Genomic DNA, 25,236 nt, shown 5'->3' with positions numbered 1-25,236 from the left:
TTGCCCGACTCGTTCGATTTCTTCACTTTTGATAAAATCAATTAATCATCGGAAAAATGAAAGAAGAAGACAGCGCCACCGCGAGAGGAGGATCCTGGCCATCGTGATCAAGAGCGGAGGCGCGAGATTGATTCGGAGAGGAGATGGCGAGGCGAATGGGCGGATTCCTCGGCCGATGCCTCCTCCCTCTTTTGCTCCTCTCAGGTCCCACACAACCCTCCTCTCTTTTGCTTCTCTATCATATGATATACTCATACTCATGTATAAAATGTACATTTTATTGCAGCTGCTTTGATTGACTGGAGCTTGATCTCACTGGTCAATCTGCTGCTCTTTTTTGCAATTCGATTCACTACTCCTAGAAGAGGTATTCGTGTCTCAGTTACTTGTGTTGAACCAAAAGGTGCTGTCTTTTGCGCATGTTTGGTTGTGGGTTAAAGTTATAACTTATTCCAAATTATGACGGCATAAGATATTCTTGTTTGGTTGTGGGCTAAATTTAAGTTATGGATTAAACTACTATTGTTTGGTTAGAGGTAGTTAATTTAAGAGGTGTGTGGGTTAATTTAAGAGGAGAGACACGGCATAAGTTATGCAACCTGAATAGGTGGGTTAATTTATGATGGCATAAGTGATTTCTTATGTCATACTATTCCATCACACTTTATTGGCAGCATAAGTGCAGAATAAGGTACTTATTCCATAACATATGCCACAAGGCCCACAACCAAACATGGCCTTTGTGTGTATATATAATAGTGGTTTTCTGGAATTGATTGATTACAGGTTATTATTCTTGGAAGATATATGTTGTAGCATGGTGTACAGTTATTTACTCAGCTCTTGCTATATTAGCTCAAACCACATTTCTTATTCTTTGGATTATTGAGGGGAAACAATGGAGTGCTGCAAGCTCTTGGTGGGCTAGATTATTTGGTTTTTCAAGGTACCTAATTGATGCATTACTTCAATTTTCTACTTTAGATTTTCTTTGTTTTAAGGTTTGTAAATCCATTTTCAAAGTCCAAACAATTGATCTGAACCGTTCATCGTGATCTCCATATAAAAATGTACTCGTTGATCAAATTTTAAATTTTTTTAGAATTTTTTTTTTATATTTTTTTGGATAGGTAGAATATCACTTTATCTAAAAATTCTAGACCATTAAAGTAGTGCTTTTCTACCTATCTAAAAAAATATTAAAAAAATTTCTAAAAAATGTAAAATTCAGTATGCAAGTACATTTTCATATGGAGATCATGTTGAACGGTTCAGATCGACTATTTGGAGTTCGGAAACGAAAATATTGATCCGTAGTACAGGCCAATCTGCGCTACGGATAGTACCATAGCCTTACTCTTGTTCTTTTGACCTTTTGTTCCCCTGTTTCTCGTGTGTTTGTGTAATTTGTATTGTTTCTTCTTCATATATTTGTTTGATGTTATATGCAGACATAGTCCATGGGGTTCAGCATCATTTGTATATTTTATAGTTGTACAACTATCTGCTGCTCTGGTTGCTTTATTTCAAGTCTCCGGGAGTAGGGTCAATCCCAATTCATGCTGGACGAAGTTCTCATCTCAAATTGATAGCATAGGTTGGCCTTATAATTGATTATTGTTTTCTTCTTTATGCTTTATGGGTTTTATGTGAATTGGGCCAGGGGTTTAAAACTTAGTCATGGAACTTAAATCCATCTATAGAAGACATTTATTTGAGCATTAAAAACTGCTTTAGAAAAAAAAAGGGTTATTTGTCTGGGCTAAGTTATAATATTTGCGTTCCTGTTGCTCGTGGTATTTATCTTGTTGATTATTTGAACAATGCTTTAAAAACCCTTGTTTTTGTTTGCTTATTCTTTTTTTTTTTTTTGTTAATTTAATTTGGGTTAGCATAACTTTTTTTGTTATTTTATGTAGGTTACCATTTTCGGGAGGCAAGCTGCTTCTTGGTGCCTGGAGTTCAATTGGTTGTGAGCATCAGTTATCCATCATGGACTTCACTTCCTTTTTTTATTTTTAGTTGCATTGGCCTTGTTGATTGGTCTCTGACAAGCAACTTCCTTGCTCTCTTTCGGTGAGTATCAACTTATATTTTTTGTTCTCTATTTTTAAAAAAAAATTGAACACCTTTATCTTTCCAAAATGCATAAACATTTCTCCTTGTTGCATCTAACACAAATTTTTAGGGATGTGAAGAGGTGAATTTGATTAAGTTGTTGGCATTTTTTTTTTTAATCTAATGGGGTATTATTTACTGTGTGCCAAAGATGAAATAAACCAGGCCAATTAATGTTGATTCAATTTCTTTGCATGAATGAAATTTTAATTTTCTAAATGACCTTTAAGTTTTGGGTTCATTCTTTCTTTCTGAACCTATTCATCTTAGTCATTGCTAGAAGCACAATTTCCTCTTGACTTAAACTTTATCTAATAAATTCATTCGCAAGAATTATAAATTGTTTTTTCTTTATGCTGTTGGCTTACTTGAATTAATATTTTCTACTTATAGTTGGTGGAGGCCGCTGGAGATATATTCAGTGTTCAACATTCTCATGCTTTACATATACCAGTTGCCAGTGACATTCCCCAATATTTTTACTGTAATAGCTGAATTTATCGGCCTATACAAAATGACAACCTCCAAATCTGACTGGCCTCAAATTTGTTCTGGAGTTTCTTTGCTGGTATACTACTTCATGGTAAGAATTCTTGGTATATACTAACCTGCTCTTTCTTAATTTTTTCTTAATTCCAAGGTCTTGTATCAAACTTAGAAATCAAAGCTGTTGTGATCAGACTCTTTCTGTCGTATCTTGCCCCTACTGGCAGATGATTGTTAACTGACTACTTTTCCTAAAGGGGAATTTCATGTGGAACTACTTTCCTATAATATTGGATAAAACTCTGACGTGTTAATTGACTTTTTGTTTCTTTAGTTATCATCTGCTAAGCATGACATACAAGAAATGGATTCTATGATGTCTGGGGAGAATAACATTTTGACTGAGCGGCTTCTTCCATCGAAGAATACATTTTTTGTTCGGCGAAATAGGTATGTGAATCATTTCTACTTAACCATAATTTAGTGCAAAGTAAAAGGACTTAACCAGTAATATGTAGTGTATTTAGATCTCAGATTGTAGTGTTGATTTCAATCTGTATAAGATCCAACTTTTCCTTTCAAATTAAACTTAATTGTGTCTTGTATTACTAACGAATCGCCTTACAACAGATCTGGGAAGAACCATACTAATGTTCTTATTAGAGGAACAAAATTCAGAAGTTTCAGTATGAATTTCTTCACTTACGGGTTTCCGGTATGCATTTTTTTATCCTTTTTGATTAATTTCTTCATTTAAATTTTTTGCTCTGTTGGCTTTTCACCTTGTTTAAATTTTACATTCTTTTCATTATTAGAAAAACATAGATCTTTTATTAGACCTTCCAGTTAGAGAAAAATCATGTATCATCAAGATATTGCAAAAGAGTCCCTCAGTCTATTTTTTTTCAGTTATATTTCCCAGTTTTTGGTTTATCTATAGTTTGTAACTCAATGATTTTTCTAGCAAATAATTTTCATATTGTCTATGCAATGATCCTTACTGTATTGAATAATTTTTGAGAAAATATTCTGATAATGGCAGGTTTTGTTGCTTGCACTTGCATTTTGGAGTTTCTACTTCAGTAGCATATGTGCATTTGGGTTGCTAGCATATGTTGGGTACATACTGTATGCTTTTCCATCATTGTTTGACTTGCACAGATTAAACGGATCTCTTCTGGTTTTTATTCTCCTTTGGACGGCTAGCACATATGTTTTCAATGTAGGCTTCACATTCTTCAACAAGAAGTTCCAAAAGGTATTTTATTTTTAGCTTCTCGTCTGTATTTGCCTCTAGGGGTGTCAATGGTACCCTTTTATTCGTTTACCCGACCTGTATTATATTTGATAAGATGGGTACAGGTAAAAACTATTTTGTACCCGTTACCCTATACGGTAATTATTAAAAATAAAAATTATAAAAGTTGTATATGTAGATATATATTATATGGGGCTGATGCATGATATGATATAGTTTTATTCATGGCCCATACATATTATATTCAATGATACCCTTTTTTCCGTTTACCCGACCTGTATTGCATTTGATAAGAAGGGTGTGGTTAAGGGTTTTTTGTTCATTAGCTTATCGGGTACGGGTAATTTTTTTTGGTTAACTTAATGGGTAAGAGTATAAAATGCTTCCACCCAAACCATTGACAACCCTAATTTAGAGCTGAGTAGGTCCGATGGGCCTCAGACCTACTTTAGGTTTGATGGGCTTTAAGACTGTCCGATCCGATTTAAGATCCATGTGTTTTGCTTTAAGATCCGTGCGTGGTTGCTTCAATTTTCATGCACACAAATCTTAAGGCGGATCAGACAGTCTTCGAGCCCATTGAACCTAAAGTAGGTCTGATACCCATCAGGCCTATTCCGCTCTACCCCTAATTGCCTCTCTGTGAGATGTTGAGCATTAATCAGCTGTGTTTTGTGTAGGATATGGTGATATGGGAAACAATTGGCTTGTGGCATTATTCGATCCCGGCATTGTTCTTACTTGCACAGTATTGCCTGGGAGTATTTGTTGCACTGTGCAACCTTGTCAACAACTCTGTGTTTCTCTACTTGTCAGGCCATGATGGCCACTCAGCCGATGAGGATCGGGATGAGGGTATGTACTGTAACTTCTTTTGCTTATTACCAAGGAGTAGGATCCCCAAATCATGCCCCACATCCAAACAACCGATCCGAACCGATCAACATAATCTCCATATTAAAAATATGCTTGGAGACCCAATTTTATATATATATATATATATTTTTTTTGATAGATACAAAATCACTGTTTTTTAGAAGATTCTGGACCATCCAAAAACAGTAATTTTGTACCTATCTAAGAAAACAGCAGAAAAAATTAAATATTTTTTTAAATTTGGACTTCCAGCACATTTTAATATGCAGATCATGCTCAGCAGTTTGGATCAACTGAAAAACGAAAATAAGGATGCGATGGATGATTGGGGCACACAACAATGGGGCATTTTAACCCTAGACCAGCCTAATTATCTAATCTTCTTTGTGAAGGAATAAAAAACATCAAACCCCATTATTGTTCCTGGTTCTTGATTGAATTTGCAGATGAAATGGTGCCGATTTTAATACTCACTTACTGATACTAACTGATGTTAACTTTTTATTTCTGATATGTTATAGAAAGGGAAGACACAATGGTTTTGATTGTGGCAACAGTAGCATGGGGTGTTCGAAAGATTTCTCGTGCAATCACTTTGGGGCTGATGTTTCTCCTGGTCATCAAACCTGGATTCATACATGCAGCTTATAGTATGGTGAAACATTCTTTCTTAAAACACCCTATTGTGGGAAGTTAACGATGCACATTAATTGAGATGCACCCTATTGTGGGAAGTTAACAATGCACATTAATTGAGATTTGTAGAATAGAGGAGGATAGAGAGAATAAAGAAAGTAGATCTGCATGAATAGTAGAATAGGGTTATATTTTTCAAATTTTGGGAGAAATTAAGGGGAATAAGAAGTATGTAGATCTGGAATAGAGATTATGTTTGGGTGACATGGGAATAGCACGCTAACCCAGGTTAGCAGCTATTCTTTTCTCTACTCCATGTTTGGATCGGCAATGCTAACCTGGGTTAGTGAGCTATTCTTGGTATTTTACTAATCCGTCCAAAACATGGAATAGCTCACTAACCCAGTTAGTGAGCTATTCTTGCTATTCTGGGTTAGTGACCTTCTCATCAAACAATCGTTAGTAGGCATTCGGGCCACTAACCATAATAATAATAAAAAAAAAAGAAAAAAATAAAAAAAAGAAAAAAAAAGAAAAAAAGAAAAAAATAAAAAAAGCACTTTAATTTGATTTTTAGTTTATTTACTTTGGTTTCTTTGAAGTTGGTAACCATTGATGAAAACATTAATTTTTTTTTTTTTTTTCAGTGTGTTTCTTCATGCTGTTTCTGCTGAGTCATGAAATCAAGATGGAACAACGCCAGACTTTAATCCTATTCTGTGAAGTGCACTTCTCAATTTTGTATATTCTACAGCTGGATTTGATTTCCAAAGCCTTGGAAAATTGCGGTCCTATAGCAACAGAGGTTCTTTCACAATTAGGTTAGTATAAACTTCCTTATTTAGTCAATGTATAAGCGGGATGAAAAAAATTTAAATTCTTTTTTTTTTTTTTGGTGAATATTCAGGTCTATCAACAGATGCCACTACAAGAGACTTCTTACAGATTGGCTTATTGCTGTGTTTCTGTGCAATTCACAACCATGGATACAAGATGCTCTTGTCTCTGTCAAGAGTTATCAAGGACACTCCATACCCTCCTGTTGGATTTACTATTCTTAGAACGGGTCTCAATAAGTCGGTGCTGCTTTCAGTTTATTCTTCCCAAAATTTCGGGATTAGCCGCCCCTCTAGTTCTTCTAATGGTATGCTCGTGCCCCTCTTCGCCTTCGGCATTTCCACTCTAACCCATCTTTTCTCTCCACCTCTGGTACTAAATCTGCACTTTTTTTTTTTTTTTTGTCTTTTTTCATATTGCAGAGAAAAGGATTTCGAGGTATCTCAGCAAAGTTGGTCAGAAGTTTTTATCCCTTTACCGCTCATACGGAACCTATGTGGCATTTCTGACAATTCTTCTCACTCTATACTTGGTGACTCCAAACTACATCTCCTTTGGTTACCTCTTTTTCCTTCTCTTTTGGATTATTGGAAGGCAACTCACTCGCAAGACAAAGAGGCGTCTTTGGTCACCACTAAAGATCTATGCAGCTGTAGTCTTTGTATGCACCTACAGCCTATGCATAACACCTGGCCTTGCCACATGGGTCTCTAAATATGTTCACTTATACCCGGATTTGGGTTTTGACCCAGATGCCTCTCTACTCCACAATGTCTGGCAATCCATGGCTATTCTAATTGTCATGCAACTCTACAGCCATGAGAGGAGAATGAGTAGGTTTAAAACATTTGACATGTCAGACCCGGCAGAGATAAGCTTTTGTGGGTTCCTTCGGAGGTTTCTGATCTGGCACAGTGATAAAATACTCTCTGCTACTGTCTTTTATGCTTCCCTTTCTTCAATCAGTCTCTTTGGTTTTTTCTACCTCCTGGGACTCATCATTTTTTCTACTTTGCCGAAAGTTTCTCAAGTCCCGTCCAAAGTGTTTTTACTCTACACTGGGCTCATAGCCACAACAGAATACCTATTTCAGATGTGGTGCAAACCAGCTCAAATGTGCCCTTCCCAGAAGCTCAACAGCTTGGCAATTTTTATCGGGTTTAATTACTATGATTCTGGATTCTGGGGTCTTGAAGCCGGATTAAGAGGCAAAATCCTTGTTATAATAGCATGCTTACTTCAGTACAATGTTTTTCATTGGTTAGACCTAATGCCAGCTTCTCTTGTGCACATGGGTAAGTGGGAGGAGCCATGTCAGCTCTTTCTCTCTCGAGAGAACTCCTCGGCTGGTAACAACAGCAACTCTATCCATACAATGTTTAACTTTTTCACAAGGAGGCATAGTCAGAATCTGACTGCCAGTGGGTCCTCTAGTCATTCACTCGGTCCAACCACGTATGAAGAGTCTGATTCAATGTTAGGTGATGATTCGTACAAATATTCTTTCTCGAAATTCTGGGGAAGTTCAAAGGAGAGTCAAAAGTGGAATAAGAGTCGGATCGTAGCACTGAGGAAAGACAGATCGGAAACTCAGATAACCACTTTGAAAGCTTTTGTGAGATTTTGGTTTGAGAATTTGTTCAAAATCAGAGGCCTTGAATTTAACATGGTAATGCTGCTACTGGCAAGCTTTGCAGTTCTAAATGTAGTTTCAATGTTCTACATAGGATGCCTCGTGATATTTATCCTGCTTAGCAGAGACCTTATTCGCAGGATCTGGCCTGTCTTTGTTTTTCTCTTCGCTTCAATTCTCGTGCTGGAGTACTTTGCCTTGTGGAGAGATAAGTTCCCATGGACCGACTCATCAAATGACAGTGAAATAATTTGTCACGATTGCTGGAAGTACTCCAAAATATACTTCAGCTACTGTGTAAAATGCTGGCTAGGTACTTTCTTCCCTTTGTCTTTTTCAAGTTGTTAACAATTTACCTATGTCAGTTCGCTTTTGAAAAAATGAGAATTGTTAAAGAAGTACTTGAAAATGTTTCGACATTGCCACATTAGTTTAACAGTAGTTAGTTTTTTGTTTTATAAGCTGCTGATTTGGACAACTAGTTTAAGTCTAGTTTTCTTAATCAATCTTTATTTTTTTATTATTATTATTGAACAGGTATTACAGTTGATGATCCAAGAATGCTGTTGAGTTATTATTTGGTTTTTATTTTCTCCTCCTTTAAGCTCCGGTTGGACCATTTCTCTGGTTTCTCTGACTCATACACATACCGTCAGATGCGGGCCCAGATAAAGAATGCTTCAGTGTGGAAGGATCTCTCCTTCGAAATAAAAAGTCTATGGACATTTTTGGATTATGTCAGGCTCTACGCATATTGCCATTTGCTAGACATAGTTCTTTCCTTGATTCTTATTACCGGGACCCTTGAGTATGATGTTTTGCATTTGGGGTACCTCGGTTTTGCCCTGGTTTTCTTCAGGATGAGGCTCCAAATATTAAAGAAGAAAAACAAGATCTTTAAATATTTGCGAATTTACAATTTTGTCTTGATTGTTCTCTCGCTGGCATATCAATCCCCCTTTGTAGGGGACTTCAGTTCTGGTAGCAAGTGTGAAGAGTTTGATTACCTGTATGAGATCGTGGGTTTCTACAAATATGACTATGGGTTCAAGATAACATCTCGTTCAGCTCTAGTTGAGATCATAATATTTCTACTGGTGTCACTGCAATCATACATATTTGCATCAAGTGAATTTGACCACATAGCAAGGTACCTCGAAGCAGAGCAGATTGGTGCAATGGTGAGGGAGCAGGAGAAAAAAGCTGCACGGAAAACTGAGCAGTTGCAGCACATTCGCGAATCCGAGGAGAGGAAGAAGCAGAGAAACTCACAGGTAGAGAAGATGAAATCCGAGATGTTAAATTTACAGCTCCAGCTCGACCGTATGAGTTCCATTGAGGCCATGGAGCAGAGTCCTCCTAGGATGCAGGGTCTCCGAAAAAGAAGGAAAATCAGCAGTGTCAGTGGGGGGACCCACACGAGCAGTTCGGTTGTGCAGGAGGAAAGCAATGCAGAGCCTCCACAGATTAAAGCGGACCCACTGGACCCGCTGCCTGGCCTGATGAGTGAATATCCATCTCCAATGGATTATGTGAGACACTCACTGGAACCTGTATCTGAAATTACTGAACTCAGGGAAGAAGACGAAGAGTCAGTGCACTTTAGTTCATACAAGGAAAAAGAAAAAGAAAAAGAAAAAGAAAAAGAAAAAGAAAAAGAAAAAGAAAAAGAAAAATCTCAAAAGGAAAATCCTTTGAAATCTGCTGTGCAACTGCTAGGGGATGGAGTCTCCCAAGTGCAATCCCTCGGCAATCAGGCTATGACAAACATTGTTAGTTTCTTGAACATAGATCCAGATCAATTGGAATCTAACGGGGGGTCTGCCCATGAAAACATGTATGGGGATACTGAAAAACTGAGGAGTACTAGTGAACCTAAGTTAACTAGAATGCCTTCGATTCATGCTCGCAGAGAAAAGCCTCAAACAGCGGGCCCACAAATCAGAGTGATTCTTCGGCACATATGGTCTCAGATGCGATCTAACAATGACTATGTTTGTTACTGCTTTTTTATCATAGTTTTCCTGTGGAACTTCAGTTTGTTATCTATGTTTTACTTGGCGGCACTTTTTTTGTATGCTCTGTGTGCAAATTCGGGTCCCGGTTACCTTTTCTGGGTTACAATGCTGATTTATACTGAGTTGAACATTCTGGCGCAGTATGTGTACCAAATTATAATCCAGCACTGCGGGTTGAGCATCAACATACCTATTTTACAGAGATTAGGGTTTCCTGAAGACAAGATAAAGGTTTCTTTTGTTGCTAGTGTGCTACCCCTTTTTCTTGTATACCTTACTACGCTTTTGGAGAGTAGTATAACAGCTAGTGACGGTGAGTGGGTCTTGGCAACTGATCTCAGCCTTTTAGGCAAGAGAAGGTACAATGAGGAAGTGCAGTACACAAACTACAGCGTTAGAGAGAGACTGCAACATTTGATCTCTCCTGTGTTTAATGCGTTAAAAATAGTTGGAAGGAGTTGCATATGGTACTGGAGGTCACTGACGCAAGGTGCTGAGTCACCTCCTTACTTTGTGCAACTAACAATGGATGTTAACCATTGGCCAGAGGATGGCATCCAGCCTGAGAGAGTTGAATCTTGGATCAACAGAATATTGGCAAACTTGCACGAAGATCGGTGCAAATCGAAATCAGTCTCCACATGCAGCTTAGCAAGTCGGGTGCGCATCCAAAGCATAAACAAAAGTGAAGAAAATGAAAAGATGGCACTTGCTGTGCTTGAGGTGGTATATGCCTCTCCAACTGCAGGTTGTCAAGTGGCCGAGTGGTACAGGTCACTGACACCTGCTGCTGATGTAGCAAAGGAGATTCAGGATGCATTGAGTGAGAGGATGTTTGAAGAGGTAGGTTTCCCCTACCGAGTGGTGTCTGTTATTGGAGGAGGCAAGCGGGAGATTGACTTTTACGCATATGTGTTCTGTGCTGACCTGGCAGTTTTCTTCTTGGTTGCTATGTTCTATCAATCTGTGATTAAGAATACCAGTGAAATCTTGGAGTATTACCAGCTCGAGGATCAGTTCCCGAAGGAGTTCGTGTTTATTTTGATGGTGAGTTGCCTTCTTGATTATAATATATTATTTGGCATTTCTATTTACCACTTTTTTGTTGGGTCCAGATTCAATATACCACTTTAAATTATCTAATACCTTATATTACCTGCTATGATACACTTTTCAGAAATATGAATGTTTTTATAAAATATAGTATAGTGACTGAGTTATAAGAGAATTGATTGATATTTATAGAAGGAAACAAAAGCATACCTTTATATTTGGCATGCTAACCGAAATACCTTGCTTTACTACCAAAACCTGAATTTTCCTTGGGAATAAGAAATAGTTATCCTTTCTGTATTCTTGTATTTATTTGATTTATGATTACTATTATATTTATTATTATCGTTTCTGTTATTTTATTATTATTATTATTTTGGGGTTGCATATGACATCTGCTTTATTTCTCATGCCCTCTTTACCCGTATTCTTTTATTTTATTTCTTTGGTTTATTGATTTTTTTTATTTTTCTTGTATAGGTTCTCTTCTTCTTGATTGTAGTTGATAGAATAATATACCTATGGTCGTTTGCAACCGGCAGATTTTTCTTCTACATTTTCAACCTTGTGCTGTTCACCTACTCTGTGACAAAATACGCGTGGAACATGGAGTCCTCTAACAGAAGCATAGGCGCCCTCGTTTTGCGTGCCATCTACCTGACAAAGTCTCTCTCTCTCGGCTTACAAGCCTTGCAACTCCACCATGGAATCCCTAACAAGAGCACCTTGTACCGGCAATTCCTTACCAGTAAGGTCACTCAAGTGAATTATTTGGGTTTCAGGCTGTATCGTGCATTGCCCTTCCTCTATGAACTTCGCTGTGTCCTTGATTGGTCTTGTACCACTACTTCTTTGACAATGTATGACTGGCTCAAGGTACGGCCTTTATTAAATTAATATAACTAATTGCAACTTCCAAAATTCAATACTGGTTTGAATGATTTTAAGGTAGAGAGTTTTGATTAAAATCCTTATTTCATTATATTGAATGTCTTTTTATTAAATTAATATTTACTCCATCTGCATACTTTGTTTTTTAGTTTTTATCTCCTAATTTCGTTTTTTTATTAGATGTTAACAGAAAATTGGTTTATATTGTAATTCTCATATCATATTTATTTTTCTCTTTGCTCAAATATCTTATTTGTCTATTGTCAATTTTCACTATGTAACATGAGTTTTTTTTTTCTTTTTTTTAATTTTCTTATCGTAAACGTCAAAATACATGCAAATTGAGATATTTTCAAATTACTCATATCTAACCTTATTAAAATACATTTAGAGCCTTCATTCATAGTCTAATACGTCAAACTTTCTCTCTATTTTTCTTTTGGTAGTTGGAGGACATCTATGCGAGCTTGTTTCTTGTCAAATGTGATGCACTTCTGAACAGAGCAAATCATAAAATTGGGCAGAAGCAAAGTAAATGGACTAAATTCGTCAGTGGGATATGCTTGTTCTTGATTTTGATTGGTGTCATCTGGGCCCCTATGCTGGTACATTCTATTATCTTTTAATTTTGAGTGAGGCTACTGTACTTTGCAAAGCACAGAATGGTCTGTGCTATGTTGAAAATGATTTTTAAATAGTTTAAACATTCAATTTGAACCTTTCAAGATGATCTCCATATAAAAATGTACTTGGAGATCAAATTTTACATTTTTTAGAATTTTACTATTTTTTTAGATAGGTAGAATATCACCTTATCTAAAATTTTTTGAACCATACAAAAGTAGTGATTTTCAACCAATTTACAAAAATAGAAAAAAATTCTAAAAAATGTAAAATTTTGTCCCCAAGTACATATCCTCCACACGTTGAGTGGTTCGGATCGACTGTTTAGACTTCTGAAAATGGAGATATGGATCCATAGCCTCACTCCTTAAATATTTTATTTTTCCTTTCCCCTTCCTTTCTTACTTTAGCAATTTTGATTGGTGCACCTTTTGCAGATATACAGCAGTGGCAACCCAACAAACATCGCTAACCCGGTAACAGATGTGAGTTTACAAGTAGATGTGAAGGCACATGGTGGGAGGTTAATGCTTTTTCAAACAACTGCTTGTGAAAGAATTCACTGGGTAGAACTTGACACTGATGTGGATCTTGACCCGAACGACTACCTCAGTACGTACAATGTAGAAGATATCCAATTAATCTGTTGCCAACCCGATGCGAGCACTATGTGGCTGATACCTCCGGTCGTCAGAAAAAGATACATAGAGACTTTGTTTCTGGATCAGGATGAACTGGAGCTGATTATCACTTGGATTTTTATCAGAGCAAGGCCTAAAGGGAAAGAGTCGGTTAAGTATGAATCAACTCTGGATAACATCAGTGCATACAGTTTGAAGCAAGTGCTTGATGGAACCACTGACAGTTTTAGGATAATGGATGGTTATCCTAGGTATTTCCGGGTTACCGGGTCTGGTGAAGTGCGGCGACTGGATTATGGGGTAAGTGATGAGATTGTCTACATGTTATTCATGTTTAAATTGAAACATATTATAGTAGAGTAACCATTTATGTGTCAGATAAAGCTCTTGAACCAGCAAAAATAAGCTCCCAAAATTTGGTGAGGGGGGGGGGGGGGGGTGCGCAATTGAGAATACAAGCAATACTAAGAAAAAAGGGGGGATTTTCAATGTATATGTACCCCTCAAAAACATCAAAATCACGTATTCCCCCTCTAAAATTCATAATATTATCTTTACCCTTCTAAATTTAAAAAACTGACAAATTTACCATTTTACGGTCTTTTTTATTATAGCTCATCTGAAATGAATGAAGTACTCATTTTACCCTTTATTAAGAAAAATAAAAAAAATGTGTACCATGTTTCGTAAAAATGCGATTCTAATTAACCGGTTTCCAAGGGCAAATGGGTCTTTTTTCTATACTTCTGATGCGTACACAGTGACATTTAGATGAGTAAATCCTAGGGTCATGTAAAAAAGTTGAATCAATTTGAAATTAATTTCAATACAAGTTTAATGAAACACGAGAATTTGCATGCAGGCTGATTCGGTTAGTGGGGACCTAGTGCTGAATAACGGGACCACCCCTTGGTGGTCCTACTATAATTTGAATTCTACGGACTCTGCAGGATGTAGCGGCCTTGATGGGCCCATGGCTATTGTCGTCTCAGAGGAGACCCCTCGTACGTGCTTTCTTTCCCTTTTTGTCTATTACCAGCCAATGGTTTTTTTTTTTTTTTTTAAAGATTAGTGGCCTGAAGGCCTACTGACGATTGTATTAATAATAAAGAAGTATTTACAATACTTAAATAAAAAATAAAAAATATTCCAAAAACTAAGCTCCTATTCTTCTCTATTCTACTTTACATCCTTCTTATTCTCCTTAATTCCTCCCAAAAATCTGAAAAATATTACTCTATTCTCCTATTATTACATATTTACTCTCTATATTTCCTCTATTCTATAGATCTCAGTTACGGCCTACCAATGTTAAACCCTTTGTATTAACTAGAGACCAGACTGTCTATATCCAGTTGTGCTTCATCTTAGTTCAATTTTGGACTTATAATTTGTGTACAACAATGAGATATTGTTTAAACTGTTCTGTTTATTCTATTTTTTTTTTTTTGAATGTCAGAGGGGATTCTTGGTGAAACTCTGAGCAAGTTCAGCATCTGGAGTTTGTACATTACATTTGTTTTGGCAGTTGCCCGATTTATTAGACTGCAGTGCTCAGATTTGAGAATGAGAATACCTTATGAGAATCTTCCCTCTTGTGACAGGTACCAACAGCTGTAAACTTTATTTACTACTACATTTTACTAGGGGTGTTTCAAATGGTCGGTTCGGTTTTTTTAAAAGTCTAATCGAACCAACCGAATTAAAACTTGTCAACCTATTAACAACCAAACCAAGAAAACTGAAGTAAATTTCGGTTTGTTTGGTTGAACTGAAATAAGAGAGTAAATTTTAAATGGTTAAAACTTAAATACATGCACAACTACATTTAATAATCATAGAAATAAATATCAAGATATATATCAGTCAAACTGAAATAAGAGATTAAACTGAACCAAATATAAAACACGGAAGTAATTCAGGTAAATATCACGTAAATTTTGGTTTGTTTGGTTGAATCGAAATAAGAAAGATTAAACTGAACCAAATATAAAAAACTGAAGTAATTCAAAGATTCAACCGAATCCAAAATTTGTTGGTTCGGTTGAAAACCTACTTCATCAAAGAGTCTTCAGTTTCCAATTTTCATGCTGCATTAAAATTGTAAATTCGCCTTCGTTTTGTTTTAAGTTTAAGTGTGCTGAAAAGGAAGACAAAAAAAAAAAAAAATACATGTATTAGAACAGATGAACAAAGAATCAACTGAAATAAACACATGCTAATGAGTTGATAAAAAAATTGGCAGGCTTATAGACATTTGCGAAGGTATATATGCAGCGAGAGCAGAGGGGGAATTGGAGGTTGAAGAAGTGCTTTACTGGACCCTTGTCAAAATTTACCGATCGCCTCACATGCTCATGGAGTACACCAAGGATAACACCTAGTCTCTCACTCTCTCTCTTTTGACACCAATGCTAACAGACTAACAATTTTGTGCACTCCTATAGGATTCTGTAAATGCTAACGCGCTCTAGGTTGTTTGATGGCTCGTTTAGGGTTTTTTTTAGCAAATGAGTCAATTATGAAAAGAAGGTTCTCACCAGTTTTTATTTAATTTAATTTTTTTTTTATGTATTGAGTTTGTATATTAGCGGTGTAGTTGTAGAGTATTGTTTCTGCTAACAGTTGTAAATTCATTTCTTGAGTGGAAGGTGATGCGAGTAATTATTCTCTGTTTTTTTTTTTATAACATGTAATATTATGGCTCTTTAGCATACTATATTAGTAAGAAGATGAAATGCAGTGCAATTGGAAAATTGTGGTGTGGTTTTGTTTGTTTGATATTTGATACAATTTTTTGATGGGGGCATATGAAATATTATAGGAAAAGCAAATTAAAAAAAAAAAAAACATTGATTTGCATGTTTCATTGTCCTAATTGTGAGAAATATGAACTTGAGTTTTTGTTTATTTATAGGCACGGCGAAGTCAGAAAATTAAGAGTAGAGGAATAAATAAATGTACTATAATTTTATTTTATGAGTAAACAAATAGTACTTATTCTTATAAAATTTTACAAAATTTAAAGAACAATAGTGAAAATTTTAATTTACAAGGGATTTATCATCTTTGCCTCTACCTCTTTTTGCCCTTGTTCTTTGGTGCGAGATTTGGTATACAATAAAAGGAAAAAGAAAGAAAGAATGATATTTTTCATAATCGTATAAAAATAATTTTTCTTTTAAGCATTTATTTGGTGCCAAATTTGATTTTGAAACATGCATCATTTGCAAGATAAGCAAGATAAACATGCATGGCATTATTTAGGAAACCAGATACAATGAAGGTAAAAAAAGAAGAAAACATGTAAGAAAAAAATGAACATAAAACTGTAGTATTTATTTAGTATCTTCACAATTTGGAAACTGTATAAAATTTGCAGTTCAAAATATGAAGAAATATATCAAAACATGCCTCATTTGCTTAGGACTGTATATATGAGATGGGCTATGGTGCATTGCAATGCATAGGCCATGGTGTGCATTGGACCATAAATTACCAATTCAAAGTCCAAATGACTGATCCAAACTGTTCATCTTGTTCTCCATATTAATATGTGCTTGGAGACCAAATTTTATATTTTTTGGAATTGTTTTACTATTTATTAAGCCACTTTGAAAATCACTGATCCAACGGTGACTGTTTGGAACAGTAAAATCAGAAGCCACCGTTGGATCAGCGATTTTCAAAGTGGCTTAATAAATAGTAAAAAAATTCCAAAAAATGTAAAATTTGGTCTCCAAGCACATATTAATATGGAGAACAAGATGAACGGTTTGGATCGGTCATTTGGACTTTGAATCGGTGATTTATGGTCCAATGCACACCATGGCCTATGCATTGCAATGCACCATAGCCCATCTCCTGTATATATATATTAATATATATATTTTTGTTTATGACTATATATATATAGGAGTTAAAATGGGCAAATGGATTTCGCAAAACCCTAGCTAAGGACAAAATTAACCTAAATTTCTCTCTAAATTTATGAGAAGAGAAGTCTGAGGGAAGCGTCAAGGATTCCCTTGCTGTCCACAATTAATTTCGTAAATTAAAGTCTCGGTATAGCTAGGTATGATCTTTTCTTGTTGATGCGAAAATCATTGATCTAATTTTATTGTTCAAGTTATGTAAAATTAACCTGGCCGGATTTCTCAGTTACCATAAGCAATGACGGAGCCACTATAGTTTAGAGTTGGGTATTTGCCCTGCTCTGGATTTCTCAAAATTCTTAGTATTGGATTGTTGCTCTCCTATGAATTTTTTTTTGCTCTCCTCTTGAAGTCTGAATTTCTCAATCATGCAGTTTTTGAATTTGTACTTCAATATTTTGATGAAATTTGAATTCTTAATATTTTTGCTAATCCCTGAGTCAAATTCTGTCTACGCCACTCACCGTAAGAAGATGGGTTTTGAGAACCTAACCCTAACAATTAACATGATATATGACTTGTTGCCATTCTTACATTATTTTGAGCACTTGCAGTGGTTGAGCAATGTATAACTCCAAGAAGCATACATCTCTCTCGATCTCGAAGGAGGAGACGTCTGAGTCTGAATCTGACATGATTGACGATTTGCCAGATGAAATGCTCCAATATATTTTGTCCTTTCTAGGGACAAAAGAGGCAGTGCAAACGAGCTTACTGTTGAAGAAGAGATGGATGAATCTCTGGACCTCCTTGCCTTCTCTCAATTTCAACCCAAATGAGTTTGTGGCTATGGATGAACATCAGCTCAATTTTTATGAGAGCGAGAGCTTGAATGAAAAGTTCAAAGGATTTGTTGAGACTGTACTATGCCATCAACTTGAAGCATCCTTCTTGGACAAATTCCTCGTTAAATTTCCCGAAATATTAAGCAGTGATATGTTCTCTAACCTCTTTCATACATGTGCTAGCTATGCGATGAAACACAATGCTCGAGTTTTCTCTATGGAGGCTACAATCCACTCTGAAAAATTGATTGCATGCCTTTTTGCATGGGAATCCATCGAAGAAATGTGCTTGCTAACAACTTTCTATTTTCTTTACAGTAGCCAAATAATACCAGCGGTTGTCAATCTTCCCCGCATTAGAAAATTACATCTAAAAAGAAATAAACTTGATAGTAGAAGCATCTCCAGACTTTTCGCAGGGTGTCCAAAACTAGAAGAGCTATCATTGGAGAACTGCAACGGGGAATTTTCACGCATCTTTAGCCAGAAACTAAAGTACTTGTCTCTCGATTGTTGCACATTAGAAGTTTCACCCAATAAAGAAACTGTGTGTATAACATCAAGCCTCCATGGAGACACAGTCGAGTCAACAATTAGAACGGGCTCTTTTCGGGTAAAATTCATTTTGAAAACTCGAGGTGCATCTGCACTGAATAACCCTTCATCCTTTATGCAAAACTTCATTTGTTGTTTTGATTTAGATGATCCTCTTTCCTGCCTCTATGAAACTGTTACAACGCTCAACTTATATAGGCTAAATTTTAAGGTACATGTGCATCTTTAATTTTAGCTTATGTCATTTTTTATACAATAAACTTTCTAAATATCTTTTGTTTCTCTCACTCTCTTACATGTGATATATGTATACTCAGATGTTGGAAAAAGAGTTAAGAAATTTCAGAGAGTTCCATTGCCTTGTAGAATTACAGCTTAGAGGATGGTGCATGATTTGTAATTTCAGTCCAGTTGCACTGTTCCTCGAGAAATCACCTAATCTTCAGAAGCTCACTTTATACAACTGTGAACTGCATTGTAAAGGCGAAAAGACGGGCATTCATCAAATTGTAGATAATTTTTTGTTGCGGGAGTTATCTCAGTGCAAGAATCTTAAGGTGGTTCACATGAAATTGTGGGAAGATGATATTAGATCACATAAAGTTGAAGAGGCTTCCCTTCCATATAGAATAGAATTTAAGAATATTGAGATTGTTTTATCTCAATTCACAGACCGTTTTCGTTTTCTGCGTGAGTTTTGATCTTGTATTGTGTGATATTTTATGTTTGCAAACATTGCATTGTGATGTTGATTTTGTATTTTGTGAAGAACTAGAGTATTTTTAGTAGCCGTCAATAATATAAAATTATATTTGTTTTATTTGAGGATAAATTGTGCAGTGCATGTTGTGTTGTATCTTCATATGTACCAGGATGATATATGTTTCCTAAAAATCTCAAAATAAATTGCATATTTTTCTTATTGAACACTGCAAAATATCATATTTTTCTTATTTGTCTCTAAAATGATATTCATATCCACCTGTTTGCATGTTTCATTGTCCCAATTGTGAAGTATATTCACCTTCTAATTTTTTTGTTTTTGTTTATTTATGGCATCAATGCTAGCCCCGAAATTTTTATTCATTGTAAATACATAAAAAAAATGAGAAACAACAGGATGAAATTTTAAAAATAAGAAGGTAAGATTGCAGGGACGCCATACCGTACCCCATCATCTACTAAAAAGAAAAAAGAAAAAAAAAGTTATGTGGAACCCTATAGCATTTGTCAAAACCAAAAAAATAATAAAAAAAAAAGTGGGACGCGCGCCAATCTAAACTAAATAGATTTTCTTGCATCAGTAAAAATGTCATGCTTTTCATGCATCTTCATAAAACAATGAAATATTTTATGAACTCACATTTTATTGGTACCAATCGTACCATGTTTCACTTGTAATAAAATTATAGTATTGAGAAAAATTCGGTTGAGAAACATTGTCAAGAAAGCAAGATATATGAATGATTTTTAAAATATACAAAGAAACGCTTTTGTAGTAGTTATAATGATTAAAAAAAATTGATATTGGGTTTTATGCAGAAGAGTCTAATTGGGAGCAGGTGGACCAGGTGCATGTGCATTAATTGCATTATGTAAAAGTGTTCATCAGAGAAATTAAGGCTAATGGTAAAAATAAAATATTCAACCATCTAATTAACAACTTTAAATAAATAAATACTAATTAAAGCAAACCATGATTAAATTGAGAGCATTCAACATTTCAATCGGACAATCGAGCTGACTTATAGTTATAGATATATATATTCAAGCATTCAATTTATTGTTGACAAACGGATTTTCTACCATTAAATGTTTTGATTGGTAGTGATCGATCTATGCATGCTATGAATTTCAAGCGAGTACTGTCTCCTCAGATATTTAAATTTGAATATAGGGATCCGTTTTGAGATTCGTACCAATTCCTATATATAACAGCCGTACCCATTTGCCACTGCTTCGTTAGGATTGTACATGCTGCTGTCATGGGAATCGTATTCTTTGAGTACTACAGAAGTTAGAAGTACCATACCGTTCTTTTAACCTGACACGAATCTTAAAGGGAACCCCTACAGTCGTCTAAATAGGTACCGAATTGTGTTTGACTCGGCTGGAAGTAAATCTGGGCCGTACATTTGTGGCCCCCGCCATGAGGTAGTACATAAGATACGGGTCCACTGTCATGCCTATAACATGTGTTGATGTCACCACCAATTGTAGGGATAAATTACAGTACTTGCCACAAATTCCGGAAAATTATTTATGGATCTAGGGGTTGGATCCTTGAAATAATATAATCTCCCGGTTCAGGTAGATGTGGAAATAAGTTGAATTTGGGTGGAAATTTGTAAATTTGCAAAAAAAATTGGATATTAATAAAAATTTCGGTATTATATAATTGATTTGATTTGATTTTCGTCCAAATCAACAATTAATATATCGAAGCGTCTAATTGTCCACAGCCTTTTGTCCACCATTTGTCCACAGCTTTGACTTGCGCGAATACTGTAAAATTACTTCTACATGCTGTATAATTATACAATATATCACATAAAATATATCAGTTAATCACAAAACATCCAGTAACTATTTGAAGTGGTCCCATGATAGTTAGAAAAAAATTGCAACTTGCACAACAGGACAAAATAAATGTACTTTCAAACTGTACTTTAAAAAATTACAGTTATAGGAAGTTATTGGCAGTTAGTTATTAGCGGTTATTAGCGGTTATTGGCAGTTAGAGTTAATTATTAGCGTCCGCACTGGGTTGAATGTTGTATACTGTAAAATTGAATCTTGTATATAGTAAAATTTTCAATTGAATCTTGTATACTGTAAAATTGAATCTTCTACACAGTAAAATTTACAATTGAATCTTGTATACTGTAAAATTGAATCAGCAGAACTGTAAAATTGAATCTTGTATACAGTAGAATTTTCAATTGAATCTTGTATACTGTAAAAATTAAATCTTGTATACAGTAGAATTTTCAATTATATCTTGTATACTGTAAAATTGAATCTTGTATACTGTAAAATTTTCAAATAATACTGTAAATTTTCAATTGAATCTTGTATACTGTAAAATTTTCACATAATACTGTAAATTTTCAATTTAATCTTGTATACTGTAAAATTTCTAAAACTAAACCATAAAATAATACCATCTATACTGTAAGATAAAATGTAACAAATGCTACATTTCAGTTTAAACTACAACCTACAAAGAATCATGTATACTGTAAAATTGCAAGATATAAATCATAAAATAATACCATGTATACTCTAAAATTGCTAAATCTATACATACATCCATCATCACACAAAAAATCTGTTCACCACAAAACAACATATGTTCACCACAAACAACATATGTTCAACACAAGATAAAAATATTCACCGCAACATTCAGAATAGCATAATAGCAACAAAAAAACTATGGACAAATAACTTTTACATTAAAAACCTCTTGTGTTCATTGTTCGGATGAGTAAGAAGCCTTTCTATCATCTCTTTCCTCCAGATTTTCACAAGATGAATACTGTAAAATTACAAGATAAATACTATAAAATTACAAGATAAATACTGTAAAATTAACAAATCATCTCTTTCTTTAAGATTTTCACAAGATGAATACTGAAAAATGACAAGATGAATACTATAAAATTAACAAGGCAATATTGTAAAATTAACAGATCAATACTCCATATCGTCTTTCTATCATCTATTTCCTCCAGATTTCCACAAGATGAATACTGTAAAATGACAAAATGAATACTGTAAAATTAAAGGGGCAATACAGTAAAATTAACAGATCAATACTCCATATCGCCTCTCTATCATCTCTTTCCTCCAAATTTCATTTGAAATGCTAGATCTGTTATTGCATACAACGAAAACAACAAATTCAACATAAATAACTTACTAGATTTGAATTTTGCCATGCTCTTCAACAAAAACAACTTCTATTCGATCGCGCTCCACGACATCCGAGCCGACCGATTGTCGGATCTGTCTTCTGGATCAAGTTCGCCGGTGCTGTTGCGAGGTGCAAGTGGCCGAACTGGAAATAGCGACCAAGGAGAAAAGAAATGAACGATTTCAAAGATGTGGCCTTCGGGAAAAAAAAATTGGATTCGAAAAAGAATAAAAAATCTCCACGTGGATTGGTTTCGTCGGGAAACTATGGCTTCGCTTTGCTATTTCCTCTCCTCCTCTATTTTTGCACGTAGGTAGAGAAAGCGGGTCAGCATATTGGAGTTCTTGCTACCACATTAGGTCAAGCAGGTCAGGGATTGCTTATTATTAAGGAAAAGAGAATAGGTCACAGTGATCCGTATTCATGAGGAGAAGTTGTCAGAGAAGAATAGGCACTAGGGTAAGCATCTTGTACTTGAAGCGCTTCTTAGGATTAGGGAATAAAGTAATAATAGATCCGGACCATATCTGATCGGAGAGCAAGGAGAAAAGAAAGAAAGAGAGGGAGAGAGGAGGAAACTGTGGTAGCGCGAGTTTGATCGGAGAGTTAAAGGTAGATGAGAGACTCGATCTGATCTCATCGATTCAAAAATTGAAAATAAACGATTGGGGAAGGAGAGGTTTAAATAGGCATGAGAGCCCGTTAGAAGGTGGTCTAACGGTGGGGAGCGAAGATAGTTATAGACAATTAAATTGGGAGTGAATAATATTTGTGGACAGATGGTGGACAAAACATGATGGACAAGAACATTTTCTTTTAATATATATATGTATGAATATCTTATGTAGCATGTATGTACCTCAATCTCGTAGTTATTGAAGAATAGAGCATGTGCCTCTCGCAGTTATTAAATAATACAATTACTTGCAAACATGCATGTTAGATGTACAATTAAGGGGGGGAAACCGTTGACATTAATCTGTCTATATAAGGAGGTGAGGTCAGGTAAGTAGGTAGTCACAAATATATATATATATATATATATATTGGTCGTTTGGACTTTAAATCCGTGATTTATAGTACAATGCATAAGGGGGTTCATGCATTGCAATGCACCATAGCCCATCTCTCTCTCTCTCTCTCTATATATATATATATATATATATATATAATGCATGAAGGGGTTTGTGCATTGGACCATAAATCTAAAATTTAAAATCCAAATGGCCGATCCAAACCGTTCATCTTGTTCTCCATATTAATATGTGCTTGGAGACCAAATTTTACCTTTTTCTGAATTTTTTTACTATTTATTAAGTATTTTACAAAATTGTTGATCCAACGGTGGCTTAACAAAACAGTAAAATCAGCAGCCACCTTTGGATCAACAATTTTGTAAAATACTTAATAAATAGTAAAAAAATTCAGAAAAATGTAAAATTTGGTCTCCAAGCACATATTAATATGGAGAACAAGATGAACGGTTTGGATCGGTCATTTGGATTTTGAATTTTAGATTTATGGTCCAATGCACAAACCCCTCCATGCATTGCAATGCACCATAGCCCATCTATATATATATATATATATATATATATATATATATATATATATATATATATAGAGTTAGGCTGGGGTGCTATGGATAGCATAGTGGCATCTATGCTACGGCTCAATATTTGAGTTTTCAAAATCCAAACGGTCGATCCAAACGGTTCATCTTATTCTCCATATTAATATCTGCTTGGAGACCAAATTTTATAATTTTCTGAATTTTTTTACTATTTATTAAGTATTTTACAAAATTGAGTAATGCTACATCATGAATTAAAACGCCTGTTTTAATTCACGTTTCTGACCCTCCGATCTGCTTCAAAAATAGTGTTGATCTGATCTAAAAAGTTCAGAACTGGACGGATCCTGTTGAGCTCAATATTTGAGTAATGCTACCCTACATCATGAATTAAAACGCCTGTTTTAATTCACGTTTCTGACCCTCCGATCTGCTTCAAAAATAGTGTTGATCTGATCTAAAAAGTTCGGAACTGGACGGATCCTGTTGAGCTCCCTTTACATTTCCTTATCTAATTATCGGAAATGGAGATCTCCAATTAAAACCCCAAAATCTCAGACGCGACTCTCTTCCTCTCCTCCTCCTGGCGACTGAGCGAAAACCTAAACCCCAGATCTCCCCGACCCCTCTCCTTCTCTCTCAGGCGAAAAATAAAAGAGGCGACGTCGCTCAGTCGCTCCCTCTCCTTTCTTTCTCTCTCTCTCAGTCGCTCACTCGAAGTCTAAACCTAGCGCCTCTCCGTGGCTCAGTCGCTGCCTCTCTTGCCAGGTGCTCTTTCCGTGGCTCAGTCGCTGCCTCTCTTGCCAGGTGCTCTTGCCAGGTGGTGCGACGACGCTACTTTCCACCAAATGCAAGCCCAATTCATTCTTCATCTATTTTAAGAAAAAAAATGAATGTGATGTATGTAAAAGTAGTAGGATTATTTTTAAATTTTTTTTAATTATGTTGTTTTTTAAATAGCATGTAACTTCAGCTAGGCTATGTGTAATTGTAAATGATGTTAGTAATTGCTTATGATGTTAGGTTGTATGTAATTGGTTATGATTTTAGGCTATGTGCAACTTTAGCTAGGCTGTGTAACTTGAGAGGCTATATGTAACTTTAGCTAGGCTGTGTAACTTGAGAGGCTATATGTAACTTAATTATGTGATCTACTTAGTTCATAAATCTGTCACTGTTTCTCCATGATGTAATCAATTGCTAGTAATCTTTGAACCAATGATGATTCTGTGAAGTTAGAATGAGAAACATTAAATTAATTTTATATTTTGCTGCTAAATTGTTGCCTTGTTAGTCTTTGGCTCATAAATCTTCATATAAAAATGTGCTAGGAGACCAAATTTTATATTTTTTGAATTTTTTTTACTATTTATTAAGCCACTTTGAAAATCGCTGATC

At 35.4% G+C, this 25,236-nt stretch overlaps 2 protein-coding genes across 6 annotated transcripts; both read left to right on the top strand.

Annotated features, from left to right (window-relative positions):
- Window positions 1–15,827, top strand: LOC144562336 (piezo-type mechanosensitive ion channel component). 5 transcript variants are annotated; one of them, XM_078311573.1, is made up of 22 exons: window positions 1–204; window positions 287–367; window positions 787–946; window positions 1,452–1,597; window positions 1,920–2,076; window positions 2,512–2,701; window positions 2,939–3,054; window positions 3,235–3,319; window positions 3,647–3,862; window positions 4,543–4,717; window positions 5,260–5,388; window positions 6,022–6,195; window positions 6,282–6,518; window positions 6,634–8,157; window positions 8,382–9,449; window positions 9,492–10,909; window positions 11,396–11,791; window positions 12,253–12,411; window positions 12,868–13,371; window positions 13,934–14,075; window positions 14,531–14,675; window positions 15,317–15,827. In XM_078311573.1, the coding sequence occupies exons 1-22, from the start codon at window positions 144–146 to the stop codon at window positions 15,453–15,455; spliced, it is 7,422 nt and encodes a 2,473-aa protein (XP_078167699.1). In that variant the 5' UTR covers window positions 1–143; the 3' UTR covers window positions 15,456–15,827. The 5 variants fall into 5 exon arrangements, 4 of the variants coding, with proteins under 4 accessions (XP_078167699.1, XP_078167690.1, XP_078167682.1 ...); XM_078311564.1 differs by having other exon boundaries at window positions 9,486–10,909; XM_078311556.1 differs by having other exon boundaries at window positions 9,480–10,909.
- A 1,743-nt stretch (window positions 15,828–17,570) lies between these two features.
- Window positions 17,571–19,047, top strand: LOC144571368 (putative FBD-associated F-box protein At3g50710). The gene is made up of 2 exons (XM_078320676.1): window positions 17,571–18,557; window positions 18,664–19,047. Exons 1-2 carry the CDS (start codon window positions 17,571–17,573, stop codon window positions 19,045–19,047), a joined length of 1,371 nt encoding a protein of 456 aa, XP_078176802.1.
- The last annotated feature ends 6,189 nt before the right edge of the window (window positions 19,048–25,236 follow it).

Source organism: Carex rostrata, chromosome 1 (assembly GCF_964058835.1).
Source record: "Carex rostrata chromosome 1, lpCarRost1.2, whole genome shotgun sequence".
NCBI classification, from domain to species: domain Eukaryota; kingdom Viridiplantae; phylum Streptophyta; class Magnoliopsida; order Poales; family Cyperaceae; genus Carex; species Carex rostrata.
This window is presented reverse-complemented; position numbering and strand designations above follow the sequence as displayed.